At 44.7% G+C, this 24,459-nt stretch overlaps 1 protein-coding gene across 9 annotated transcripts in view; it reads right to left on the bottom strand.

Moving 5' to 3' along the window:
• The window catches only part of WDR7 (WD repeat domain 7), a 147,125-nt gene that overhangs the window by 88,352 nt on the left and 34,314 nt on the right, over nucleotides 1-24,459 (bottom strand). For all 9 annotated transcript variants that reach the window (XR_004841811.1, XM_035892947.1, XM_009637400.2 and 6 more), the window contains 5 exons: nucleotides 20,282-21,051; nucleotides 19,611-19,699; nucleotides 13,820-13,938; nucleotides 12,099-12,222; nucleotides 5,192-5,305 (listed from right to left, as the gene is read on the bottom strand). Coding sequence is in view for 8 of the 9 variants with exons in the window: in XM_035892947.1 (XP_035748840.1) it covers nucleotides 5,192-5,305; nucleotides 12,099-12,222; nucleotides 13,820-13,938; nucleotides 19,611-19,699; nucleotides 20,282-21,051 (1,216 nt within the window). In the remaining variant the exon portion in view is untranslated. The remainder of the gene's footprint in view (nucleotides 1-5,191; nucleotides 5,306-12,098; nucleotides 12,223-13,819; nucleotides 13,939-19,610; nucleotides 19,700-20,281; nucleotides 21,052-24,459) is intronic.

The following is a 24,459-nucleotide window of genomic DNA, read 5'->3' on the forward strand; positions in this document are numbered from 1 at the left end:
GAATGTGACACAAGCCCCCCCGCTGCTGAATCAGCACAGGCAAACCTTGCTGCTGACTGAGACCTATTTAAGCTTAGAGTCTGGGTTAATCCAGCGGTATTTCTTGCTTCCGATTTTGCCAGTTAAAGGATAATTATTGCTTAACAAATATTGCTCATTACGCATGAAAATAGATTTGTGAATATTGAGAGAAGAGATTTAAAATACTAAACTTTCAAGCTGACAAACATTTGTCAGTAGCATTCCTGGACTTTATTTTCCATATAAACATTTGCATGTGCACCACTATAATTGCTGGGACTCTCTCATATCAGAAATGTCTGCACAATGCAGAAATCATACGTACGCGTCTGCCTGACTGAGACTCCTTGTGCTTACTCAGGGGAACAGAGTATTCCTGAAGCATCTGCTTATGGCCTTCACCTGGAACAAGACGTTTCCAAACGGATCTTTCCCGCTCTCTGCAAGGCATCACCAGGGGAGGAGGAGGAGGCAGCTGACCGTTCCTTCGTCCCGTTCTGTGCACTAACGAGTCACAGCAGCACACGGGAGAAGGACTGGAGCAAGGAGCAAGCCTTGCCTCTGCAGCTAAAGGAGTCCACGTCCCCCATCTCCCAGCTTTTTGGAACCACAGCTCCTTCAGAATAAATCTCATTTCGATTCAATTCCCCACTATCCTGATGCAGCAATTGACTACGCGGTATCGCAGTGTTTCCTAAAATGATAAATGTTTATGTTGGCTCAAGTAGAACTGAATGAAAATTGTACCTGTCCCTGCTTTTATTTATGGAAATACCAAACCAGAAGCGCTCCAATAACACGGCGCTTAGCCGTGCTACCTGCCAGGCCACCTGTCGGAGCGCTACCATTCTACAAGCGAGCCAGCTCGAGCGCGTCTCCGTGCTAGGCTTCTGCTCCTCAGGGCAGCAATCCCTCCCAGGAAAGGCTGAGGGAGCTGGGCTCGTTCAGCCTGGAGAAGAGAAGGCTGAGAGGGGATCTCATCAACACCTACAAATATCTCAAGGGTGGACGTCATGAGGACGGAGCCAGACTCTCCCCAGTGGCGCCCAGCAACAGGACAAGGGGCCATGGGCACAAACTGAAGCAGAAGAGGTTCCAGTTGAATATGTGGAAGAACTTCTTTACTCTGAGGGTGACAGAGCACTGGAACAGGCTGCCCAGGGGGGCTGTGGAGTCTCTTTTCTCTGGAGATGTTCAAAGCCTGCCTGGATGATGTCCTGTGCAACGTGGTGTAAGTGAACCGGCTTTAGCAGGGGGGTTGGACTAGATGATCGAGGTCCCTTCCAACCCCTGCCATTCTGTGATTCTGAGGGGGCACAGGAGCAGTCACAGCAGTCTGTGCCTTGCATTTCCCACCCACCCACATTTTATTTTCATGGAGCTATTAAAAACAAAGTGTAGAAAAACCATAAACTGTTCAATAGCAGACAACAGATCTTGTAATCAACCCAATTCAGGGGCAGGAAATCTGTTTGCTAAGGTCAGAACAACATCCCAAGGACATCTAAACCCTCGCTCCCTGCGAGCCATACATAAAACTCCAAATCTCCCAGAATGAGACCAAACCCCCTACCTACAGAACTCTTCGGGCCAGCGTGCACCCTGTGCACATGTACGTGGCACCACTGCTTCGAACAACGGCACACGCAAGCTCCAAAGGAGAATGAACACCTTCTTTTCCACCACAGCACCGCGGCGGCAGTTGGGCTGAGCTCGCTGCTGGGCGAAGCACAGGGCAACGCGGTGGCCCAGGGGCAGATTTAACAGAGAGGAACATTTCTGAAAGCCCTGCATCGACAAGACCGCAGCAGTCCATACTTCTGTAGCCTTGGCAGCCAAGGCGGCTGCACACGCCATTCAGATTTCATGGGAGGGGGAAAAATGCTTAAAAAAATTAATGTTTAATTAGAACCAGGAACAGGTTTGTGCTTTGCAAGTGTCCTTGTCACTGCTAACGTGAATAAGGTCATTGCTACAAAATGGGATTGCCACGGAAAAATTCCACGTTCCGCAAAGCTGAAGGGGCTGGTGGGATTGTCTGAGTTCGTGGACCTGAGACAAGAATAAGCTCTCCGTGGCCAGAGTCACCTTGCACTGTACGTGGCACCATCACTGGCAAGGTCTTAACCCAACCCTGGCATTCCTACTGCTACCACAAGCAACACCGAACGCTGCTGCCCGGACATTCGCGCAAGTCTGGAAACATCTACAGTTACCCTGGGAATTCATTAGAACTAAATTAATTCTGAACTTGCCAGAAATTTCTTTTGATTAGGTATAAGAACAATCCATACAATATTCAGAATGTATATCTCACAGTGGGCCCCCAAATGTTATTTTTTTCCATTACTAAGGCAATATTGCCCAGCTCAGAGGCAAACACTTCTGCAACCTAAAAGTGACTTCCTTGACGTTCTTCATTGCCAAACCAGCCCCATACAGTGAACTCAGTGGAGTTTTAAAGACAGCCTATTCATGCTGTTCTATCATCTTCTCTGTAAGCAAATAAACCTGTCAGCAGCGGTAGCGATGCACTGCAGCGCTGCCTTCTTCACAGCCTCCGTGCCGCTTGGCATCCACCCCTGTTCTGTGCTCAGCCGTGTCCTACAGACGCTGCTGCACTTGTGTTAAAACACAGACACCTATTTGTGTTTCCAAATACGTAACAGGACTATGCTGCTGGTGTTTTGGGGTTTGTTTGTTTTTTTTTCTTTAAAGTATTTGTTCTTCCTTTATTTCTTGGAAAAACATATTTGGCTTTCTAAAATAAAACTCAGATGCTGTCTTGGATCCTAAAGTTACATTGAAAATAAAAATAGATCGTGAATTACAGAATTAAAAAGAAAAATGTTTTGAAAAAGCCAATTTCCCATCACTCTGGATTGCAAAACACTGACCACTGAAGCCGGTAGATTTTATGCCCAACTAGGAAAAGATGCTGTTGTCCACACGTGAATTATTTAAGCAAAATATTTGCTCTACTTTTCGTTGCCCAGAAGAGCCTTTCCGGCATTAAAGACAGCAATAAATACTGCTACTCCATCGGAAGGCTATCCTGGCATGCATGTTCCGTGCCTTTGAAGAGAGACCCCATTTTCTAAATAACTCCTGCGTGTGTGTTTTTAAATGCTTAAGAGGCACTGTAGAGTATTGCTGGAGGATTTTCCAGAAACAGGCTTCAGTGCTTTCCAGCCAGCTAAGCTAAAACGCTTTAATCTCTAAAAGGACTGACGTGAAAGTGATCCTTTTAAAAAAGTATTTGGATAAATGAAAGCATTTGGTGAATCTCAATTTGAACTGAAAAAGATCCTGTTGACCACCGCACACCGGCATTACTTTGTGCAGTCAATCAATAAATATTAGCCTGCGTAGGACCGTGAGAGAAAGAAGCTGCATCGTTTTTTGAGGGTAAGGTTAAGTTTAAATTGTCTCAAACTTTTTTTTTTTATTTTATTCTACCAAGACAAAACTATTTATATTCAATTGCAGACCAAAATTTCATCTTTACTCTGGATACTTTCTTAAAGCTCAACTGCTTGTAGCAACAGAAACACTTTTTCTGTAAATAAAATAGCTTCTACCATCAGACTCTAGCAACCTCGCGGATAGCTTTCCCAAAGCCTCAGGACTCAAGGGTCTAGCACATAGCAAAAAACCACACATAATTTGGGACTTGCTCCATTCAAGCGTCCCACCTTCAATCCCTTTCCCATGAAAAGAGCACACGACACCGAAGGGGCAGAAAGCTGTCCCAGATACAACACACGCTTGTTTGCAATACTGCTATCGCTAAAGCTTCCGGAAAGAGAACCGGGTGGTCTCTACCAGCCACGGAGCCAGAGTATATGTTCCTGAGGGAAACGCTGATCTGATGGATATGCTGGGGAAGCCTGTGTTTCAGGGTACGCCGAACCCATCCATTAATTTATCTTTATGTTTTCCGAGGGTCCATCCAGTCACTGTTGTTTCTTGACAACATCGTCCCCTAGCTGCTAAAGGTGCTCCCAGCACCCTACCTCCCTCTTGGCGATTTCCAGTTCGCCTTTTACCCCCACCCTGCCTGAGTTAGTGCTCCCTACTCCAGCCAGGCTGTCCTTCCTCCAGCAGCAATCCTGTCTCAGGCACCTTCAGCCAGAGACTTGACCCAAAACTAGATCTGTCGTACGAACTGTCTTCAGGTCAATAGAAATAACTAGTTCTCTTTTAGGCTTTCACAAAAATCTACACAAAGCTCAGTCAAAAAAAAGATCACTTTCACCACTCTGTAATCTGCGGGACACTGTGCTAAAATACATACTGTAGTCATTCAAATTCCAAGGGTATTGCTGTCGAATATACAGATATTTTCCCTATGACACTGCATAAATAAGCATGAAAAAAAACAGTCAAGACCTAACTGCTTATAATTAAATGCGTATTTTTGTATGGTCTCTCATTCCAGAATATGCCTTGAAGGGCCAGAACTCGTCTTTTACCCGTCAGCCCAGAATAAACTAGAGCAACAGTCAAAAGCTATAGGAGTACTGTAGGAATGAAATACATTTGGATTCTATGTGCGACAGACAAGAGGCGCTTACTTGTTGAAAACAACTCAATTCAATGAAGCAGACTGATGGTAGCACCCTTCCGTCAGCTCTCACCAAGGTAAATAATGTATGGGATAACTATAAAGGACTGTATAAAGCCTTTATTCTTCAAGAGCTACAAGCATGTTGGGTTGCAGGTGGACTTGAGCTCAAAACACATATATTATAGAATGTTTGGTGTCGGAAGGGACCCCCAGAGGTCCCCCAGCCCAACCCCCCTGCAGGAGCAGGGACACCTTGAACCACATCAGGTTGCTCACAGCCCCGGCCAACCTGGCCTGGAATGTTCCCAGGGATGGGGCCTCCACCCCCTCTCGGGGCAACCCCTGCCAGGGTTTCTATTAAAATATCGATAATGATTCAGAACTAACACAATAATATTACAGCAGTTATGGTTAAGCAGGTGTTTAGTTTGTCTACAACTCTCTTCTACTTTTGAATAACTTCATTTCCAATACACACACTCCCTTCTAAGCAGCCTTATTTTCTCATTAAAAATATACGATTTGCCAGAAAGTGTTCCAACTCCTCTGCACAGTACCTAGCATGTCAAAAATTAACCCGCTCACTCTATTCCTGCTCACCTGCTGCGATGTCGTCATCAACCAGATCATGCTCCTCTTCCTGAATTTTTGCTTCCGTTCCCAAGGAATCTGGGCTCGCACTGCCAGTCTGAATGGCTTCCGTGGTTACTCCAGCTGAAAGAAACAGAACACCCACAGAAGTCAGCGATTTTGGGAGATAACATCCTTAGATCAGGAGGAAAAGAAAAAAAGTAATTATCCTTTGACATTCTGAACCACGCAATGTAACTGTGAAACACAGATAAAGCAAAGAGCAACTATTTTCTGGTTTCCCTTCATTCTGTACGCACTTTTCACAAACCTATCCTTTAAAAATCTTTTCCACACTGTAAATATTTCTGTTGTATTTTCTTTTTCTGCTGTCTTCTACCATCATTACAAATATTAGATACACATATCGCATGCTAGCAACTCGTTTAGCCACGAAATTCAGAGTTCCAGCAGAACTCCTCTTGCGTCCCCTCTCAGCACTTCACCTCTCTCGCCAAAAGAGCGCAGTTTCTCCAGGCCACTTTCAGAATATATCCATTCAGCTGACCCATTCCACGTCCTTTGGGTTAGGATGCCTCTGTTAGTCGCTGTTAGAAATTGCATAATGAACCCAAATCACACTACGTAACACCAAGCGACTGAAGTCACCACTGACCAGTTCATACGCTGCCCGGTTATAACCTCCAATTATTCCCTGTGTGAGCCCTCCCACAACTCAACCACGGCATTGGCAAAAGAAGTGTTTTGCTAAGCCTCACAAAGAGCCTTCCCCCCAAGAGCTTTAGGAAAGCTAAAAAGCAGGCCGAAGGGATGCCCTGATAAGATTTCTTTCCTCCCGATACATCCTCTATGTCAGCTTATACTATCAAAAATCTTATTATATGAAGAGATTGCTGCTTTACTGATTGCAGCATTAGGTTTGCAATCCACAGGGGCATTAAGTTCCCCATTAAAAAAAAAGGACCCTGGCCCTTTGTCAGCACCAACCAAATTTCAGCGAGAAATTAAGTCTCTGTTAACGACCCTGCCCTGCGGCAGGCAGACAGCTCTCGCTGACCAGCACGAGCGCCAGCGATGGCTCGGCGCCAGGCAGCGGAGAAGTGCCCGCTGTACCTGCCGCTCCTCCGTCGCTTCTGGGTGATCTGCCGTGCCTTCCTTCAGTTCTCAGCAGTTTTCACGTAATAACTTCCCAGTCTTCTCCAAACACGTGAATGTGATTGACAAATGAAATGATGGAACCGTAATAAATCACAAGGGAGGAACCTCTGCCGGCTGTACAACCAGGTTTGGGAATCCCCAGCTTGAAAGCCATTTAACTCTGGGTCATCTTTAAACCAGTTCAGAAACATTAACTTTCTCACGAGCGTGCCAGGTTTTACTTCTTTTAGTACTGTTTTTAAGCACTAAGCATTCACAGCCATAAGTAATTACTTACACCTTGCGCTGACAGAGTGATGGCCTGGCAGTGATTTCTAACCTTATTCTGATGTAGCCTCTATCAAAACCAACTCGTACCTTCTAATAACTTTCTGGCCGGCCTCCTCGTCACGCCAACAGATATTACAACCTAGTGATAACAAATACAGCACCAGACTGGAACACGCTGCTGGCTCCATAGCACGTCACCTCATTAAGCATGCTGGCATGACCGCTCGGAGATCCCCTGCACTCCCAAATCCCACAGGAACCTCGTTCAGGGCACCGAAAGCGAGGAGCTCGCCGTTAGGGTGCTGCTGTTGCAGCCTGCGGGCATCGCTCTGGGGGGGTCTTCACCAGCTCCCCCCCACCCCGATTCCAGCACTGCTTCACCCAAATATTTTTTGGTCATCACCTTCAAGCACCAACTATTTTCTAACGCCGCTGTTCACCTGTGCACGGCCACAGGAGTCGGCCAGCGCGTCGAGAGGTTATTTTTTTAAGCACTGCATTGCAGTTCATTCAAAAGCTGCTAATCTCTGCAGGCAGAGCAAGCACCCAGCTGTTCCCTTAATATCACTCTCATAGTCTAAAATTCTTTGATTTCTTTCCCTGCCTGAGGAAGGGTGAAGAGCTTGCGTGCCTTCTGAAGACTGCAGTATGAAGGCTCTGACCGATGAGCTTTCATCTTGGAGGGAGCATTTGCTGTGTTGAACACCTAAGTCGGTAGAAGCCAAGGGTCAAGCAGTCCCTAAACGGGAGGTTTAGGCTGGGCCAAAATTCAAAGCCTTTGGTTTATTTAGTTATTCCCTCATCTCTTTCCCCACTTTCTATCCCCGAGATGCTGAAAAGAGGCTGATTTTCGTTATTTACATGTGCTACACCTTCCTAAAAAGCTTAGCAAGATGAGTTATAACACAACAGAGGAAGTAAGTGCCTTTGCAGGAGTCGATTCTAAGGACAGTGTATAAAAAAAAAAATCAGGAAAAAGTTTATTACAATTTTATACAATTAAAATAAAAATATAAGTAAAAATCTATTTAATGAGAATGATGAAAACATTCCCCCCAAACCACTGAAAGGATAAAGCCAAACGGGGAGAAAACCAGCCATCACGCAAACACATCAGGCAATAAACGGTCGTTTCCTCTCCACGAAGAGCCAGTAAGGAGGAACACTTATTCCTGGACACTGGTGTTTTCTATGTGATTCACAAAAAATGTCTTCAAAGCATATTTTAGAAGTGAAAAGATCATAAACCCCCTGAATGTATTAGAAATAAGCCAGTCGGCATACTAGAAAATACTGGGAAATTAAGGATATACTTGTCCTAGAGAGTTCCTCCATTAGTACAATTCACTAATTACTCCAGCAGCCTGAACTCATTATTCACTTAATACATTTTAATGTTCCAGCACAAAATTATTTGCCTTACTTCTTCGTGCTCTTTTCCATCAAACCTTGCCCGAGTAAGATGATCAACCACATATATAAACAGCAAAGTCTTTGGGGTCCAATCAAACTATCCTTACTCAATGAGAACTCCCATTTAAATCGATGCAAGTTTAATTAAGTTTTACTCAATTAATCTGGCTTTAAATAAAACTTTAACAGAAATACAAGCCTACCAGAGATACACTCATAAAACCCGACAACGGCATATTCGTTATTATAGACTTCTCGTATTTATTTTGCTTTCTAGTGGCAACGTGGATTATTATTTGAAGCAGGTTAGGGAGACACGTGATTTAAGGGCTCCTATTTAAATGCCTTTGGTGCTGTGTTGCTGCGTGGAAGATTTTCACTTAGAAGCAGTAATTTGATACAAACCTTCACCTGACTGAACGGGGCTTTAGCAACATGGGAAGCAAGAGAGGTGTCTATGCTTAATTTCTGGGCAGAACGTATGGAACGCTGCTTTCTGCAGAGCCTGAGCAGCGCTGCCCGCGCGCCGGCAGCCGGGGCCAGCCTGCCTGCCTCGCATTAATTCACTTCACACCGCTCCCATCGATCCGGGCAGCTCGCACGCACACAAAGGCCGGGGCAAGATAACCTTCTGCTTTCCGTTAAAGCCCTAGTAGCCATTTTTCTATCTGCAGTAACATCCCATATTTAAAAGCAGATCTGTCCCCCCGGGGCTTGGCGGACAGACCCACCACCAAGAGCTCGCCGGCGTCCCGCGGCACAGAGCGATGCCCGAAAGCATGCCGTCAGTGTTTTAAGAAAACATTACGCTGGCTGCAGTCAAATAAATAAAAGAAGCAAAATAGAAACCTAATATTCTGCAAAGGAATCCCTTTAAAGGGAGAATTTAATTCATGGAATCCGTCTGACACCGAAGACAGCCTTTGCTCTTAAAAATAAGCAGGCAGGAAAAGGCAGAGGCATTTTTCCCTTTTCGAACTTCCCCTGGACACACGACTTTGTGGCAAACGCCCCGCGGACTTTGTAGCATTTGAGAAACAACCGTATGCTGTGACAATGAGGAGCAGACAAGGCCACGGCAAATATTTACAGTCGCAAGACATAATCTTAGTAGATACAAGATGAAGCTTTGAAAGCTTAACTGCTTTCCTCCCTGTGGGAGCCTGAAAAATACCAACACCTGCAAGCGCTCTCGTGGCTTTAATTCATAGCATCACTTATACATCCATTCCCGCTTGATGCGGGGTCAACAAGCCGACATGCCAATTTGGGATCTGAAGGCCCAAATAAAACAGAGATTTATCGTTCCCCTACGAGGCGCTGCGAAACAAAGCCCAACGTGTCCGACCATCTGCACGGCAGGCGTGTGCGGCGGCCAGGGCGCAGCTCGAGGGGCGACAGCGGGCCTGGCCCCGCAGAAGGGGAAGGGAGAGCTGCTAATCTCTCCTGCATCAGTTCAGAGATTATTAAAAGATAACCCCGCGCAAGCCTGCCCGTCTTTCAAGTCTCCTGAAAGTATTTTATCAAAACGCTGGGAGACGTGCCAGTCGCTCGATCTGTACGAGTAAGGTCATGTCCCAAAATTGCCGCTGGGCCCGAGCACCGAATACACAGACGGGGAAAGATGTCACCTCTGTTTGCTAGGACCACACGCTCGATTCATCCAAGAGCCAACTAAACGCCTAGGACAAAGGATCTTGGATCAGCAGCCAGCTGCTCCTGGTGATTGCCACTTGTTTGAATTAAAACAAACCTGTCAATGCGCAAGAGAAGCGCTGTTGCTACAGCACGCAGGTAAGAACTATCGCAGAGTTATAACATATACTGGACACAAAAATATGCCAATAATCATTTATGCCCCTGTATAATTTATGCCCTTGCCTGTATCAAGGGGCAAAACTGGGAGAGGTGGAGGATGAGGAATCAAAGCCGTGTTTCTTGATCTTTCATATTTTTTCTCCTCACCTTTCTAGCATAAAACTATATTTTTCAGAAGTCCGTTGCATCCATTTTGGCCATCCTAAATAATGCTTATCCCCTTTGACTCCTCCCCAGACCTTTAAAAAAATGTCTTTTTTCCATCACGTCTTACAACGTAACTAACACATACTCTTTCCTCACGCCAGCAGCAGCATGTGAAGCGCCTCGTTTTGTTTCTCCCAATACCGTAATTATTCTTCTTCAGAGTGTCAGCACCTTTGTGTACGTTCATACAGACGGTAACACTATTAAATGCCCCCTCAGCCCCATCATTCAGGAGAACCACAAACTCTGTCACCTTAATTCACATAGTATTCAAAACTGTTAATATAAGAAAATGAATACCCATTTGCTAGTCATGACCTGTTTGTAATGATTTCAATATCAGCGCTTTCACAATATTGAACTTTTACATTCACGTCATTCAGCCACGCTCGGCTGATTTCTCTATTTTACATCTTCTCCCTCCATCTCAAAACTTTCTTGTTCTGATAGATAAGCACGTCCTAATTCAGCATTAAAACAAATGCCGTGCTTTGATTTGCTAATGACTAACACAGAGGCCAAAACTCTGCTGTATGCATTCTTGAACTCAACGCACACAAAATGCTCAAGTTTTTTCTTGAAGCAGTCGGTCCCTGAGTGCTGCTAGTGAAACCTGGCAGGGGTTGCCCAGAGAGGGGGTGGAGGCCCCATCCCTGGGAACATTCCAGGCCAGGTTGGACGGGGCTGTGAGCAACCTGATGTGGTTCAAGGTGTCCCTGCTCCTGCAGGGGGGTTGGGCTGGGTGACCTCTGGGGGTCCCTTCCCACCCAAAACATTCTATGGTTCTATGATAAAAACGCATGCCATGCCTCTAACCTGGGCACAGACCTACGAGGCAGAACAACATATTATGCTTGCAACTGATGCACAAGTAAAACAGAACCGCGTACCCTCCTCTAAAACGTTGAAATGTAATTGTTTAAGTCATGAGGAGTACCAGAAATAGCAAATTATTGAAACTCATAGGAATTACAGGTTGTTTTCAAGTACATCAGAAGGAAGTTCCTTTTTTGGAAGCCACGTGGCTAAAGCAGGCACTACGGAGTGGTTTATGTACACTTCACCAACACAATTATGCCCATAACAAGGTCATCCAGTATCACCCCAGGGAAAAGAAATCGGTAATCATCAACAGTTGCTATCGCAGCTACTCCTGGGAGTAGAGGGCAACTGAGGGTGTATTCTACAAACTGAGTATTGCCGACCTCGGAAGATCAATGAAAAGATACATCCTGATACACCAAATGGCACAGATATCTATCAATATGAATCAAGGCCCTTCGGCATGTACACACAACCTACTTCCACTTACTGCTCACTGCTTGGCTGCACATCTAACGGTGCAACACCATCCCCGTAACAAGGCAAATGCTACACGGCTGAAGGCTGTAATTAACAGCAGCTTAGTCCTACCAACAAATTCTCAACATCGCTTTAATGTACTGTGTTCCGTGTAATTTATGCATTCAATTTAGATTTAATAAGATTATTACACATCTCTTGGAAATCAATTGGTATTTAACGGAGATCTTTCTCTGAATAGAAACTACATCCTTCAGTGGAAAAAGAATCTCATTTTAAGAAAGATGAGCACCTGCAACTTAAAAGCAAACATTCTCTTTTATGAAAATATGAATTTTTACTGGTTTGTTACATAAGGCAGGTGCCTTTGGACATGATTCTACACAGGCAAGTCTCTAGATGGATAATTGAATGGAGTATCTCATGACGCTGACGGGTCTTCCAAGAGTACACGCTTAGACTCTCTACACCCTCTGCTTTAATAACAATGAATAAAATGAAAATCGCTACTTTGGAGAAAAAGACAACTGATTAAATAGTGCTCAGTAGTTATTTAACTTATTTGGAGAATAAACTTTGCCAACTGTCTCCTTGCAGCACTTGGTAATTAATGGCTTTGAACTTTTTTATATAAACCTGAATTTTTCCCCTAGGTGGTAGGACTGTTTGTAATATTATGTACAAAATGCCTTTTTTTGCTTTGATCTAGCCACCCGGTTCTTTTCAGGTTCAACACAGCAGTACTTACGGGATATAACACTGTCGATGTACTGCGGTAAATAAGGAGCCCACGCATCAATGGTTTCTTTCCGACCTGCCTGCTCGATTCTTCTGAGTTCTGCCAGCAACAAGGCCTGGGCAGCTTCTCTTACCTGTAAAGCCAACAGGAACGTCAAATATTCATCAGTATGCTTTCAGTATCGTTTAGCAAGAACAAAAGAAAAAACTTCTCCAGCAAACTAAACTAAGCTTTTAGAAGAGCTTCATGTTTTCTCACCCCTCCCCACCTCAGCAGAAGCAAGATAAGCAGGAACAGGACATGCCCCAGCTGTGGCGACGCGCAGCTGGGCACACCAAAGATGTGCAGCCCCTGGGGAAAAGCAGGGATGAACGTCACAACTCCGTCCCCAGCGGGAGCGCAGCGCATGAACCCAACAGCTGCCCCACCGCCTCCCGGCCAGCCTCCCCGGACGCGCCCTTCTCGGCACAGACAGCAAGACCCATCCCGCGGAGTGGACGGCAAGACCGGTTTCTCATTCGGGGAAATAAGGCTGAGCCTCCTGTTTGCGCTGACGCGCTCAAGGCCACCAAGCCTCTAGTTCTCTAGAAGCAACTTGTGATCACCCTTCCCTACAGCATTGCCAAAGTTGGGTCCAAAATTCCAAATGTGCAATGAGTGAAGTTTCCCAAGTGTCATCAGTGTTACAATATAAAAGCAAAACAAAAAATTTCTTAAAAGTATTTTTTTCACATGAGATCCATTCATTTACTATGTATTACAGAAGACCAAACAGTGAAAGCAGAGAAAAATAGACTTAAAAAGGTTTCCCACCATTAAAAAAAAAATCTGGCTTTTTACCCCAACAAATACAAAATAGCATCTTGCACTATTTGTTCCCCATTGGTATCCCCTGTTCCATCTGAAGAGTTCATGAACAGTCGTAAGTACACACATTATTTTTGGTCTAAAAGCTTTAGTGCACAAGGAAGTTAAGTGATTTGATCAAGGTGGAATAAAAACACAGTGGACAAATGGAATATAAATACGCTGCCCTGACGCCCAAGGATATCCAGTAACCGGGCGTCTGTTGCTTACAAGTTTTAATGAGTTCCAAAGTAATTCCCCCCTCAGGAAACCATCTCGCAGCACGTCCTATCGAGCAAAAGAACAGGCATTGGGGTAGCCAAAACCGTATTCCCAATTAAGGTACGGGACTGCCGAGGTCCCACAGCCTCCAGCCCAGCTCCGTGACTCCCTTCCCACTTGGAAAGCTGCACACTCAACAGAATTTTTGCCACACCAGCACAGGTGTAGTGTCAGGGCCCACTCGCCATTTATCACACAGCTGGGTGACAAACCATTTACTGGCTGCTGTGTACACGCTCCAAAAAATAAAGCAACTCAGCAGTCTCTTGAAAAATATAAGGTAGGGTTTTTTAATCCTAGTAAGATTTTTAATGGAATCCTGGAAGCTTTTAAGCCAATAATTTATTTAAAAAAAATAGATACAGCATCCAGAAGGTAAAAAAAAAAAAAAAAAAAAAAGTATCTGTATTTAGACAGGATAACTTTTTCAACATTTTGACACGTTAACTAGAAAATTAACTTCCTAAATCTGAAATAAAAACTGCAGGAACATGTGTCAGAGAAGAAATTTTTTTTTTTGTTATACTAAGGGAAAATGTGGTGAGTAACAGACAACTTAAACCCCCCAAAACCTAGCAGCACAAAATTCCTACTGAAATCACCTCCAAGCATCGATCCTGCCACCGGCGAGCCAGCATCTCCAGAAGAGGAGGTCTGAATTTATCCAGCCCCAGCAGGTCAGGGAGCATTACGCAGTGCATAGCGGCCAGCTGGCTCCACCCTGTTAAGACACATCACAACAGGAAGGCAATCATCATAAGCACCAAAGCAATTTTAAGTTCAAAATGCCATCAAGTACATTTACATTGGCCGCTGGCCTGGTACGCAGCAGGTCTTCAGGAGAGGGTGGGAGAAAGAGGGAGAGGAAAAAAATCCCAGAACCAATTTTGCAGCAGAACAAGAGAGTTGCTGCTTCTGCCGTGGGGGCCGGGGCTCCCCCATCTCACTGCTGCCCACCGAGCCCCGGGCAGGCTGCACCGTGCATGTGCTTTCTGCGTCCGACAGGAGAGGCACCAGGCATGCCTCAAGAGCTCAAACACGTGCACGGGTCAGCTGGGACACCAGCAGGAGACAGCCTCAGATCAGTCCCGGTTCAACACGGCGTCCCTCTTCCCCCCCAGCCCCTCTCCGAAAGCCTGCAGTACCTAGGTCGCATGCTCGGGTTTTAAACTTGCAGCCTTAAGAATAGACTCAGCATACATCCTAAACACAAAAAAAATATCCCTAAAAGGATTGTGGCCAATTTTTTTTTTTTCAAAAGCACAAGCCATGGCTCCGAGTTCAAGATTTAGATGCCCTGTTCAAACCATAATTAGCATTACTTATGGTATTTAATGTCCTACAGGCAAGTGTGATAGAATTCGATGCCTGAAAGCGCAGCATGTGGATCATCACTAGAAAGGTGCCGCAGACTTTGGCGCCCTGTTTTAAGGGCGTGCAGGTATGTACAGGTGCACACTTGTCTGCTCCCCTTCCCTTCCCTTCCCATCTCAACCCCGCTCCGACGTGTTTGCTCCGGGTGCATCCACACTGCGAGCCTGCGACGCTGCGTGGCTCAAACAGCGACGATAAGCACGGCAAGCTCAAACAACATCGCCCACAGAAAGGCTTGTGAAGTACTCCAGGCAAAAGAATTCTTTCAGTGTTATGCTCTATGCTGACTTGAGAAACCGGAGCAATATAGATCTGTATTTTTAAATTGTCAGCAGTTCCGAGCATAAAAATCTAAATATCTTAACTAAAGTTCTTCATGGTGCTACAAGAAAAGAAAGCATTATGTCAATTTTCCTTAACGAAAAATGGATTTAAAAGAGGAATTTGCAATTTGACAGCACTGTTTCTAGTACTTGAGATGCATGAAAGCATGAATTTAGAGCTTAGTAATAAGGGCAGAAAAATTCTGATTTAAAGCAACTTCCCTACAGGATACAAAGGGGGTTTGGTTGGGTTTTGTGCAAAATCTTTTTGGTAGAAAGACATTCTGAAGAATGTGGATAAATATTTATTAGGAAAAAAATCATCCCCAGCACAAACCCCAAGTGGTTTAAATGAAAGCCACGTTTTCATAATCACCAAAAATAAAATTTAAGTGACATAAAATAATTTTGTTTCTTCCCTTTCAAAAGGACGATTACGTTTTGAGTCTTTCCATTTGCAAGGTGGGTGCAGAGCGTCGGTGCCCGACCCCTGCTCAGCAAGGGCTGAGCTCGACTGTCAAAAGCCAACAGCAAGCCTGGACAAGATCCAAAATATCACCTCTGATACGCTCGTTGAGAACTGAGTTTAGACAGTCCGAGGCACAAACCAGACCTGCTCGCCCTCGACCAGCGTTCATGGCAAAGCATACAAACATAAACTCATCGCCTCTCTCTTTTGCAAAGCAAAATTCCTACATGGATCAAATTAAGGTCGTGTCATAACAATAATAAGGGACATTAGTTGAGAGCAACAGACAAATAGATAGAAAAGTGAGGAAAGAATACCTTCATTGACTAAGAAACAGGTATGTAAAGGAGGAGCAGTGTCAGAGCCAGAGTGACCAGCTTCAGCGCTAGAAGAAACAGCGGGAGCGACTTGCAGAGGAAAGAAGAAGAAATAAAGAGAAAGAAAAAAAAAAGGAAAGTGAGGATAGCAGCTTCTGAAAAACAGACTACTGTCACTGAAGAATGAAAACCAAAAGAACTGGAGGAAACTGTGATCATATTAAACTTAAAAAAGTTCTAGGTTTTACAAGAAGTGCAATGCCAGTGAGCAGACGACATGCAACTGCAGAGGAACACGGATACACCAACAGACCCTGGCGTGGTGGGAAAGACAGCGGTACCTGTAAATAAAGCGGGTACCAACCTGTCTTTAAATGGCCACATTTGGCTTGACAGCACGGTTAACAATTTTAAACCCAGGGATTTCACGGCTTCTTGTGTTTTTCCCATCTTTAGATAGATTTGGGATTTCCCCCGCTCACTAAAAACCCTAGAAATAACCCCCTTTTCGACCTGGGCCACCCCATCTGTCACCCCTAAATGTCACAGAATGTATTGCCGATGGGTAGTTTTAATATAGGTTCATTTTAAACGTGTCACCCTTCAAATAACTTTAAGCCTGTGCCAAGGAGAGGGCTAAGAATCTAAAGCAGAAGGATAGGAAGCGTACGGTGTACGACTACAGGCGAGCAACGACGGAAGAGCACAGCTCGAGCGTGGCACTCAGAGCAGCACCCGTGACGTTTATTTTGTTAACTGCAGCGTTTCTTGGTGCAAATGTAATTTAAAAGCAGTTCTAAACATTATGCTTCCACTAATGCTTCATGACTTAATATTATCACATGAAAAGATGTGCAGACCTTATGGCACACACATGCCACAACCCGAGGTCAACCTGGAGATTTAGGGGTCACTATCTGACACTTCCTTCCTATAGAGAAATTACCATATGTCATGCACAAGCATCTTCAAATTAATCCCCCTCTCTTACTCCGTTGCAGAACAACAATGGGCTCAAGCTCCTGAACCGATTAAGCATTGTCTTCTCAAGGGTCCGTTTGCTTTTCACGCAGCGAACGTCTTTTGTCACTGTGGGACATCTGCATCAAAACTACTTTTTCCATCCTTGCCACACGAATGCATCACGATGGCACGCGTACAGCGACAGGACGACTAGCGCAAATCACCCCATAACAGCACAACCTAGAGTCAGTAGTATAAAAAGCTATTTATTTTATGAACGAGACTTTGTAAAAAACACCAGCCCGCTCCAGACGGAAACTGCAGCCTTACTCTGAAGTTGCCGTCTCGCTTCGCTTTGCCATCGCTGCCAGCTCTCTCCCAGCGCCAGCAATCCCAAGGAGCGCCGTAAGGGAAGCAGCTGGCCCAGCAGCCGAGCGGCACGGAGCTGTGCGCACCTCAGGACAAATACAGGTCAAACCGAGGGACACCAAGTGTGTCCGAACGGGCGCCCATTGTATCTTCCATTTATTTTTCAGAACAATAGTGCTAGAAGTTGATGAGTAGCCAGCTACTGCGAGCAGCGCGCAACGGGAGGCGAAGGCAAGGCACCGAGGAAGCTCGTGGCCTAGGAGTACTGCTTAGAAGCAAACCCATCTTCCCCGAGAGCACGCAAGATGTGCTGCCAGCACAGGGAAAAAATGCCAATTTAGGAACAGGCATATTTGTACATTTTTGACACCACACAGAATTCCATTTATTCCATTTATCAGTGATTTCTCACGAAGTTGTAAATGGTTTCACCGGGTAACTAAAGTATGTCTATCCCCCAAACTAGCAAAGCTATTTCAAAGTAAAATTACACAGTTGTCATTCGAGAAAGAAAAACCATAATGGAACTGTACCTTTAAAAACAGAACACAGACACAGACCCTCTCTGTGACCAATGTTTTTCCTCGCACTGCATTTGCCATGCAGACACCATCTCTGGTCAATCCTGACCTTTCAAATAACTATCTTTCAAAGAGGAAAAGTAAACGGCTGTAAAAAAGCCAGGACAAAAAAAAACAAAGCCAAAAAAGCCCCACGCGTTGAGACAAGAGCCCTGATTTTTTTATTTCTGCCTGTTACTGATTGCAACTTCTCTATGTATGCAGCACCCTTGATCATGAAAAGCAGCTCCATGCATACCAGTCCTGAAACTGATTTTCCTTTCCAAAGATCACAGTAAATTAATATTTATTTTTAGGAAAAGAATAAATGCACACAAGCGTTGCTGATGGACAAGCTTCCTCCTCAGACATACACATCCTCCTTTTTTGCACGCAAGTGAACAAAAATCGCACAGTTGATGTCTAAGCTGCCTGCTCTGCTTACTAACTCTAATATGAGAGCAGTTCCACAGTTTAAAGATACACCTAAAGATGTACATGTGACTGTAATGTACACCTCTAAAATCGTACATTGTGGTAAATGCCACAATGACCAAGCATTTATGTTCTGCAAAATGCAATCATTTTACAAATTGCAAGTTTCTGCCTATTCATACAGCTTGAAAAGACAAAGTTTTAACGGTTAAAAATAAAAGATAATTGCAATTTTCAAAGGAAATTTCAAGTAATTCCTGAAGGATACCTGCTTGATAAATTAGTTAAAAAAAATAAACCCTAAATCCATTATGGATAAAAAGAGAAACCTTTGTCTCTGCCCTCCAGTAGATGCGGGCAGCCGGGCTGCCAGCCACGGAAATCCCAGAGAACCGTACGCGCAGCAGCGCTGGGTTTACCTCCCCTCCGCGCGCTGCCAGGCAGCGGAGCACGTGTGGCCGAGGTGACAAACATACATTTCCCTCAAGCCACAGACAACCCTCACCAGGTCCCACGGGGATTTGATTCCCCCGTTATCCCCACAGCTCCTCTTTCGGAGCAGCTCATCTGTCCTGCCAAGCAGCAGCTCCAGTTTAAAGAGCGAGCAGGAAGGCACCTCCTCCTCCTCATAGGACCACAGAATCCCAGGTTGCAAGGGGCCTCAAGGATCATCTTGTCCAGCCTTTCTAGGCAAGAGCCCAGTCTAGACAAGATGGCCCAGCATCGTCCATCTCTCCGTCCTCATCCGGACTCTTCCCGTGTGCTTCTGCTGCCCAGAGGAAGCTCTAGTCCCCGCTCCACTCTACTCCAGCAGAAAATTCACATCTAATCTCGTGTGGATCCTTCTTGTACATCACATGCCGTTCTACTTCCATAGCCGCTACGCTTACTGAAGGACAGACACACTGCAGACTACTACAGGATCCTCCAGTAGCATCCACTGCCATCTTTCAGAACTGCAAGCGGTGAAAATAGCAGCAGCGGCAGAAGCAGTGTTAAAATAAAACAAACTCTGGCAGGGGTTGCCCAGAGAGGGGGTGGAGGCCCCATCCCTGGGAACATTCCAGGCCAGGTTGGCCAGGGCTGTGAGCAACCTGATGTGGTTCAAGGTGTCCCTGCTCCTGCAGGGGGGTTGGGCTGGGTGACCTCTGGGGGTCCCTTCCCACCCAAACCATTCTGTGATTCTGTGATTCTTCCTTCCTCGTAAAAAGGAAACATACACATGCTACTTAGATGCGTTTACCTTTATACTTTATAACCTACATAAACATTTTTGTATTAGTCTGTCTGGCCCTTAGTTACAGACATTAAACCTCTTGCTATCACCTCAACACCAGAATGTTTGGGACCACTTAAAACATGCAGAAATTCATTGTCAGGGACTGACTTCAGGACAGTATCAGCATTTATATTGATTCTTAAACAGGTCTTAGTCATTACAAATTTTTATCTAAAATATTACACTACTTCTTCCTCCCACGTAGAAGCTAGCAGTATTTTTCATCACTTGATGGTAAGGTGATAACTTCAGTGTCATGAGCTGAAATGACGTATGAAATTGTTCCAAAGTGAGTGATTTTTACCTTGCTTAATTTGTCCTTGGGCTGCATGACTTGAAGTTGAAGGGGCTGTCTTCACTTTTGACATCTCAGGAGTGCCTGGCCTAGGCGGCCTAAACACAAAATGTACGTGAAGGGGGAGAAAGAGGAGGATAGGGGGAGAGAGAGGAAGGAGTTTAAAAAAAAAATAAATTATTTGCTAAAGATGCTAAAGCTACTGTGACAAGCAAACATTGAAAAGCAACCTGATAAAAACCAGTTGGTTTGACAGGAGGGAAAAAAAATAAAAAAGGTATCTCATTTACAATTCCCAGGTAAGCTTATTTTTTGGTGATAAAAAGTTCCGCTGTATGCTTTGATTTATTTAGCATTTGAACCTAGTCATTATAAAAACTGTTTAAAAACAATAAGTACTAAAAAGAAGGCAAAAACTGCCTCTCAGACCTACTGGCACACACATTCATACAACTCCATGTTCTATTAACGCTGTAAGTTACGCAACTCCATTTAGAACAGTGGCATAAAAAAATACTACGTTCAAGAAAGAAGAAATATATTTAGTTCCATCTAGGTACCAAATTTTTTTTATAGCCACTAAATGCAGCAAACAGTAAAATTAAATAGAATAAAATGCTGTATTGAAATAGAGACTCTGAAAGAAAGTTATCACAAGTTCGAGCAAGTATCTGCCGTACCTGGTCGGACCCTTCTTCATGTGGTCTCCGATAAAAGTTGCATTGGTCATGCTCATCAGCGTGTTGGCCAGCGAGATAACAGAGAGGAGGTGCTGAGTGGTGACGGCACGTGATACGCCGTACGTCCCCTTCCCCAGTCCTTCTGTAATGGACATTTTCCTTCCTAACTCCAGACCATCGTATGACGGTTTGCCTACAGGCTGATTATAGCCAGGGAGCATCAGGGACATGTGGCCGCCTCTAGACAGGAGGCCAAAGGACACCGAACAGTGCGGCTTAAGCATCCCAAGACGATCAAGGCAAAGCTCATCTAGAACAGAATTCAGGCCCCAGGCATGAAGACAGGACATAAAAAGCTTTGCTGTATCCATGGTTAGGTTATATTCTAATAAAGTTAATGGCTTAGATTTGCTAGAGCGATATTCTGGGTCACTGTCTTCTCTTCTCTGTCTTATCGATTCGTCATCCTCATCTTCATCATCGAGAAGATGCTCTTTTATATTCTCTTTGATTGTTTCCTTGACCTGCTGGAAGAGGACGGCTGCTCGTCTACCAGTCAAGAAGGAGCCTCCTTTGTCGGACCCGCCAGAGGCTTTCTGTAAATTCTCCGGGGAAATGAGAGCAGTGTTGGGTCTGGAGGCCTCCTCCGTCAGCAGCTGAATAATCAGGGCTTCTACATCAAAGAAGAGCACGTGTATATCTGGATCTGTTAAGTTAGTCTTTATAGCTTGAACCATCAGGGAGTTATGTGAATATTTAGGTAAATTCCCCTGAAAAAAAAGAAAATTAAAAAATTAAAAAATGTGAAACTTGAATTGGATTACTTGAACACTTTCACAAAGTTGATTCACAAATTAAGGAAGCTGTGGATGACGGAAGCTTGAAAAACTCACACGGGTACAAAACACCTTACGACAAATGCTATGAAAAATTCAGTAAATAATTTTGCAGCATTTTTCACTACGTCAGGAATTCCAGATTTGTGATCAAGCTTTACATCCCTAAAATTTCACTTACAAAAGTTTATCTGATAAATAGAGCTCTAGATAGAAATGTGACCTTCCGTCTTTTCTCATTGATTCTAAAATACTCCAAGGAACAGTAAAATCTCTGTATTTTGTTATTAAGCTTAAAACACATTAAATATTTCATATTGGATATTGAAGTAAAGCAGCAATTTATAATACTGGAAAATAAGCTACTAATAAATTCATCCATATTCACAATTGATGCCTCACTTGTTCACTCTACTACTTCAGTCCATTTTCTTCCTCCTTCCCTTCCTCCCAAGGGAAGAAAAAAAAAAAAGAAAAAGAAAATTAAAATGCTATGGGATAAAAGCTGAAAAAAGCCAGAAAAGGCGATCAGACAAAAGAATGTTAAAATAAGCTTTTAAGTATTACGAGAATTTTATTCTCTCCATAACCAACAAGTACTTTGCTTCTTCAAACACGTGAAGAGAATCCCTTAACAGAAATAAACGCTGTCCAGGTGTAAGTAAAAAACGATTTCTCCTCTTTTACAATCTAATTAACAGCCTGAAGGACATAAGGTCGAATATTTGTGTTTGCTGCACAGAATTACACAGTCAGAGCAAGAAAAGCCTACAGGAGACGCAGTGAGGAGGTTCAGTGATGAAGCAGCATTCCCGATGCCTGCGTCGGCGGAAGTTAAACCCCGTGCTCAGTCGAAGGGTGTGCAGAGGAACCATGGCCCTACGCGGGTCCAGGAAGGGCTGCCGGAGAAATGGTTATTTTTTCCACAACCGATAACAGGCTGAATGGTTTATTCAGAAAACATCAACCTGTACTGACAGTAGAAGTAACTCCAGAGTTCTTAATATATCAGCAATAAAAGCGATACAGTCGAGGCTCCTGTGCTGTTTCTCATCTACAACTCAACAGCCTCAACATTAATACAACTCCTTCAGTTCAGAAGTCTCTAAAATTTCCATTCACTGGGGTCTTTTTTAAGCCAGAAAAGCACATTTCACAGCAGGATATTTAAAGTTAACAAGGCCTGCAGTTGCTTATATATACACACACCATGTATGCATTTACAAACAGGTATGTGTATATACACACATATACTATAAATACATACAGACTGTACAAGTAACATACACCCTGTCCATCATGCAAAATTGTGTTCGTTCTGTACATATACCCCAATGCACAATAGGTTTTTACCCTATATGCTATATACATCCTGATATATTGCTTCCCTCATTCACTGCCATGAAGCAACGTGCGCATCTCATGAAGCCCTAAATACCCTGGGCCATAGGAGTGGTCACCGCTGAAAGTCTGCCGAGCTGTACAACTGCATTATTTCTACCAACACCTCTTATCTGGCATTTTTCAACCCTTTCCATTCTACTTCTGAACCCTAACAAATGTATTTATCGCTATGAATCACAACACAAATGCATATTCCACTTACCATTTTATAATTGGAAAATTGGACATCCATATGTACCGTTTATTTTCTCTCTCAAGGACTTTTTTCAAGACAGTAACCATTTCTAGTCCTGGAACTACTTGACTGCTTTAAGTTTTGCACGGATTTCTTCATTTTTCACAGAATCCCAGCCTGGCCGGGGCTGGCAGGGCCCTCAGGAGCTCCCCCAGTGCCACCCCCCTGCCCAAGCAGGCTCACCCAGAGCAGGGGGCACAGGACAGCGGCCAGGCGGGGGTTGAAGATCTCCAGAGAAGGAGACTCCACAGCCCCCCTGGGCAGCCTGGGCCAGGGCTCGGGCCCCCTCACAGTCAACAAGTTCTTCCTCCCGTTCAACTGGAACCTCTTCTGCTTCAGGCTGTGCCCATGGCCCCTTGTCCTGGCGCTGGGCACCACTGGGAAGAGTCTGGCTCTATACTAGTGCTTTATTTGCAGACTCTTAATTTAAGGCTGCTAATATTTTGCTTCCTGGGAATGCACACCCGCGTATATTTTACTATATGATGTTGATGTGGAGAAGAGCAAGTCCAGTTGTTGGTTTGCTTGCTGCACTCGCCAGTTCTTGCTCACTTTCAGAGGATGACACTCCACAACTGCACTGAAACATTTACATTATTCCAACGTGCTCCTTTTGTAACAAACAAAGCAGACAGGAACAACACAGGCACAGAGCAACATTCCAAACTTAGCAAAAGGCTCTCCAGCAACCAAGCGCAGACCTGGCAAAATCCGCAATACCGTCTGCTGTGCCACTAGAACCAAGTATTTTTTAATTGCTGTCTTTCCTCAAATTAAAATTCTTTCACTTACGTGACAAAGTCAAGGCACTACCAGAAGGAAAATTCTCGTTTGGTCGCAGGGATTATGGCAGCAAAATTAAACAGAGGCGGCCCTCCTCGCAGGCTCCTCTCGGGGGAGCTGCCGCGCCGGCCAGCCCGCTGCGCCAGGGCCTCACGCAATCGGCACCCGAGCAAGCGCCAAATCCTGCTCCTTTCCCCGTGGCCAACTTGGGGAATGAATAAACTATGCTTATTGAATACCTCTGCCACGAGAAGCAGATAATGCATAATTGAAGCCAGAATAGAAGTCATTAAACGTCAATAAATAATAGCTGCAAATTATATTCTACAATGCACTGATTTATTCACGTATTCCCTATTTATTAATACAATGCAGTTATTTCCTCAGGATGCAACGTAGGTAACTTTTTATGAAATGGTCTCTGGCAACGGTCACGTTACTGGCAAAACTATAGTTATATATAATACATAATAATTAATAACATATATAATAACTATATAACATAACCAAAATATTTTAGCTATTAATCACCATTGACCTCTGCTATAGAGCCCATTTCGCTGGGGCGTGTATCGCGCCCCCGCCGGCAGCCGCACCTCCACCGGGCGCAGAGCCCACGTAGGTCGGCACAGCGCGTGCCAGCGCACCCGCCACCCTTCGGGACGCCAGCCCGCAAACGGAACGCCGCGGGAATAGCGGCACACGAGTGTGAGCACCTGCCTGTCTGTGGAAGCGTGATGGTGGTGTCCTAAGGAATGCCCTCGACAGGTCACCTGCCCTTCCCAACAGAATGTAGGAGAAGGCAAAATAAATAAATAAAGGAGAGGAGCCGCGGCAGCGGGCGGCTGGGAGCAGAGCTCTGCTGCGCTCTGCCGGTCACAGCCCAGACTACCAGAACGTTAGCAGCCTGCCCCAAGGAA

Source organism: Egretta garzetta, unplaced genomic scaffold (assembly GCF_000687185.1).
Source record: "Egretta garzetta isolate BGI_Z169 unplaced genomic scaffold, ASM68718v1 scaffold384, whole genome shotgun sequence".
Taxonomy (NCBI): Eukaryota; Metazoa; Chordata; class Aves; order Pelecaniformes; family Ardeidae; genus Egretta; species Egretta garzetta.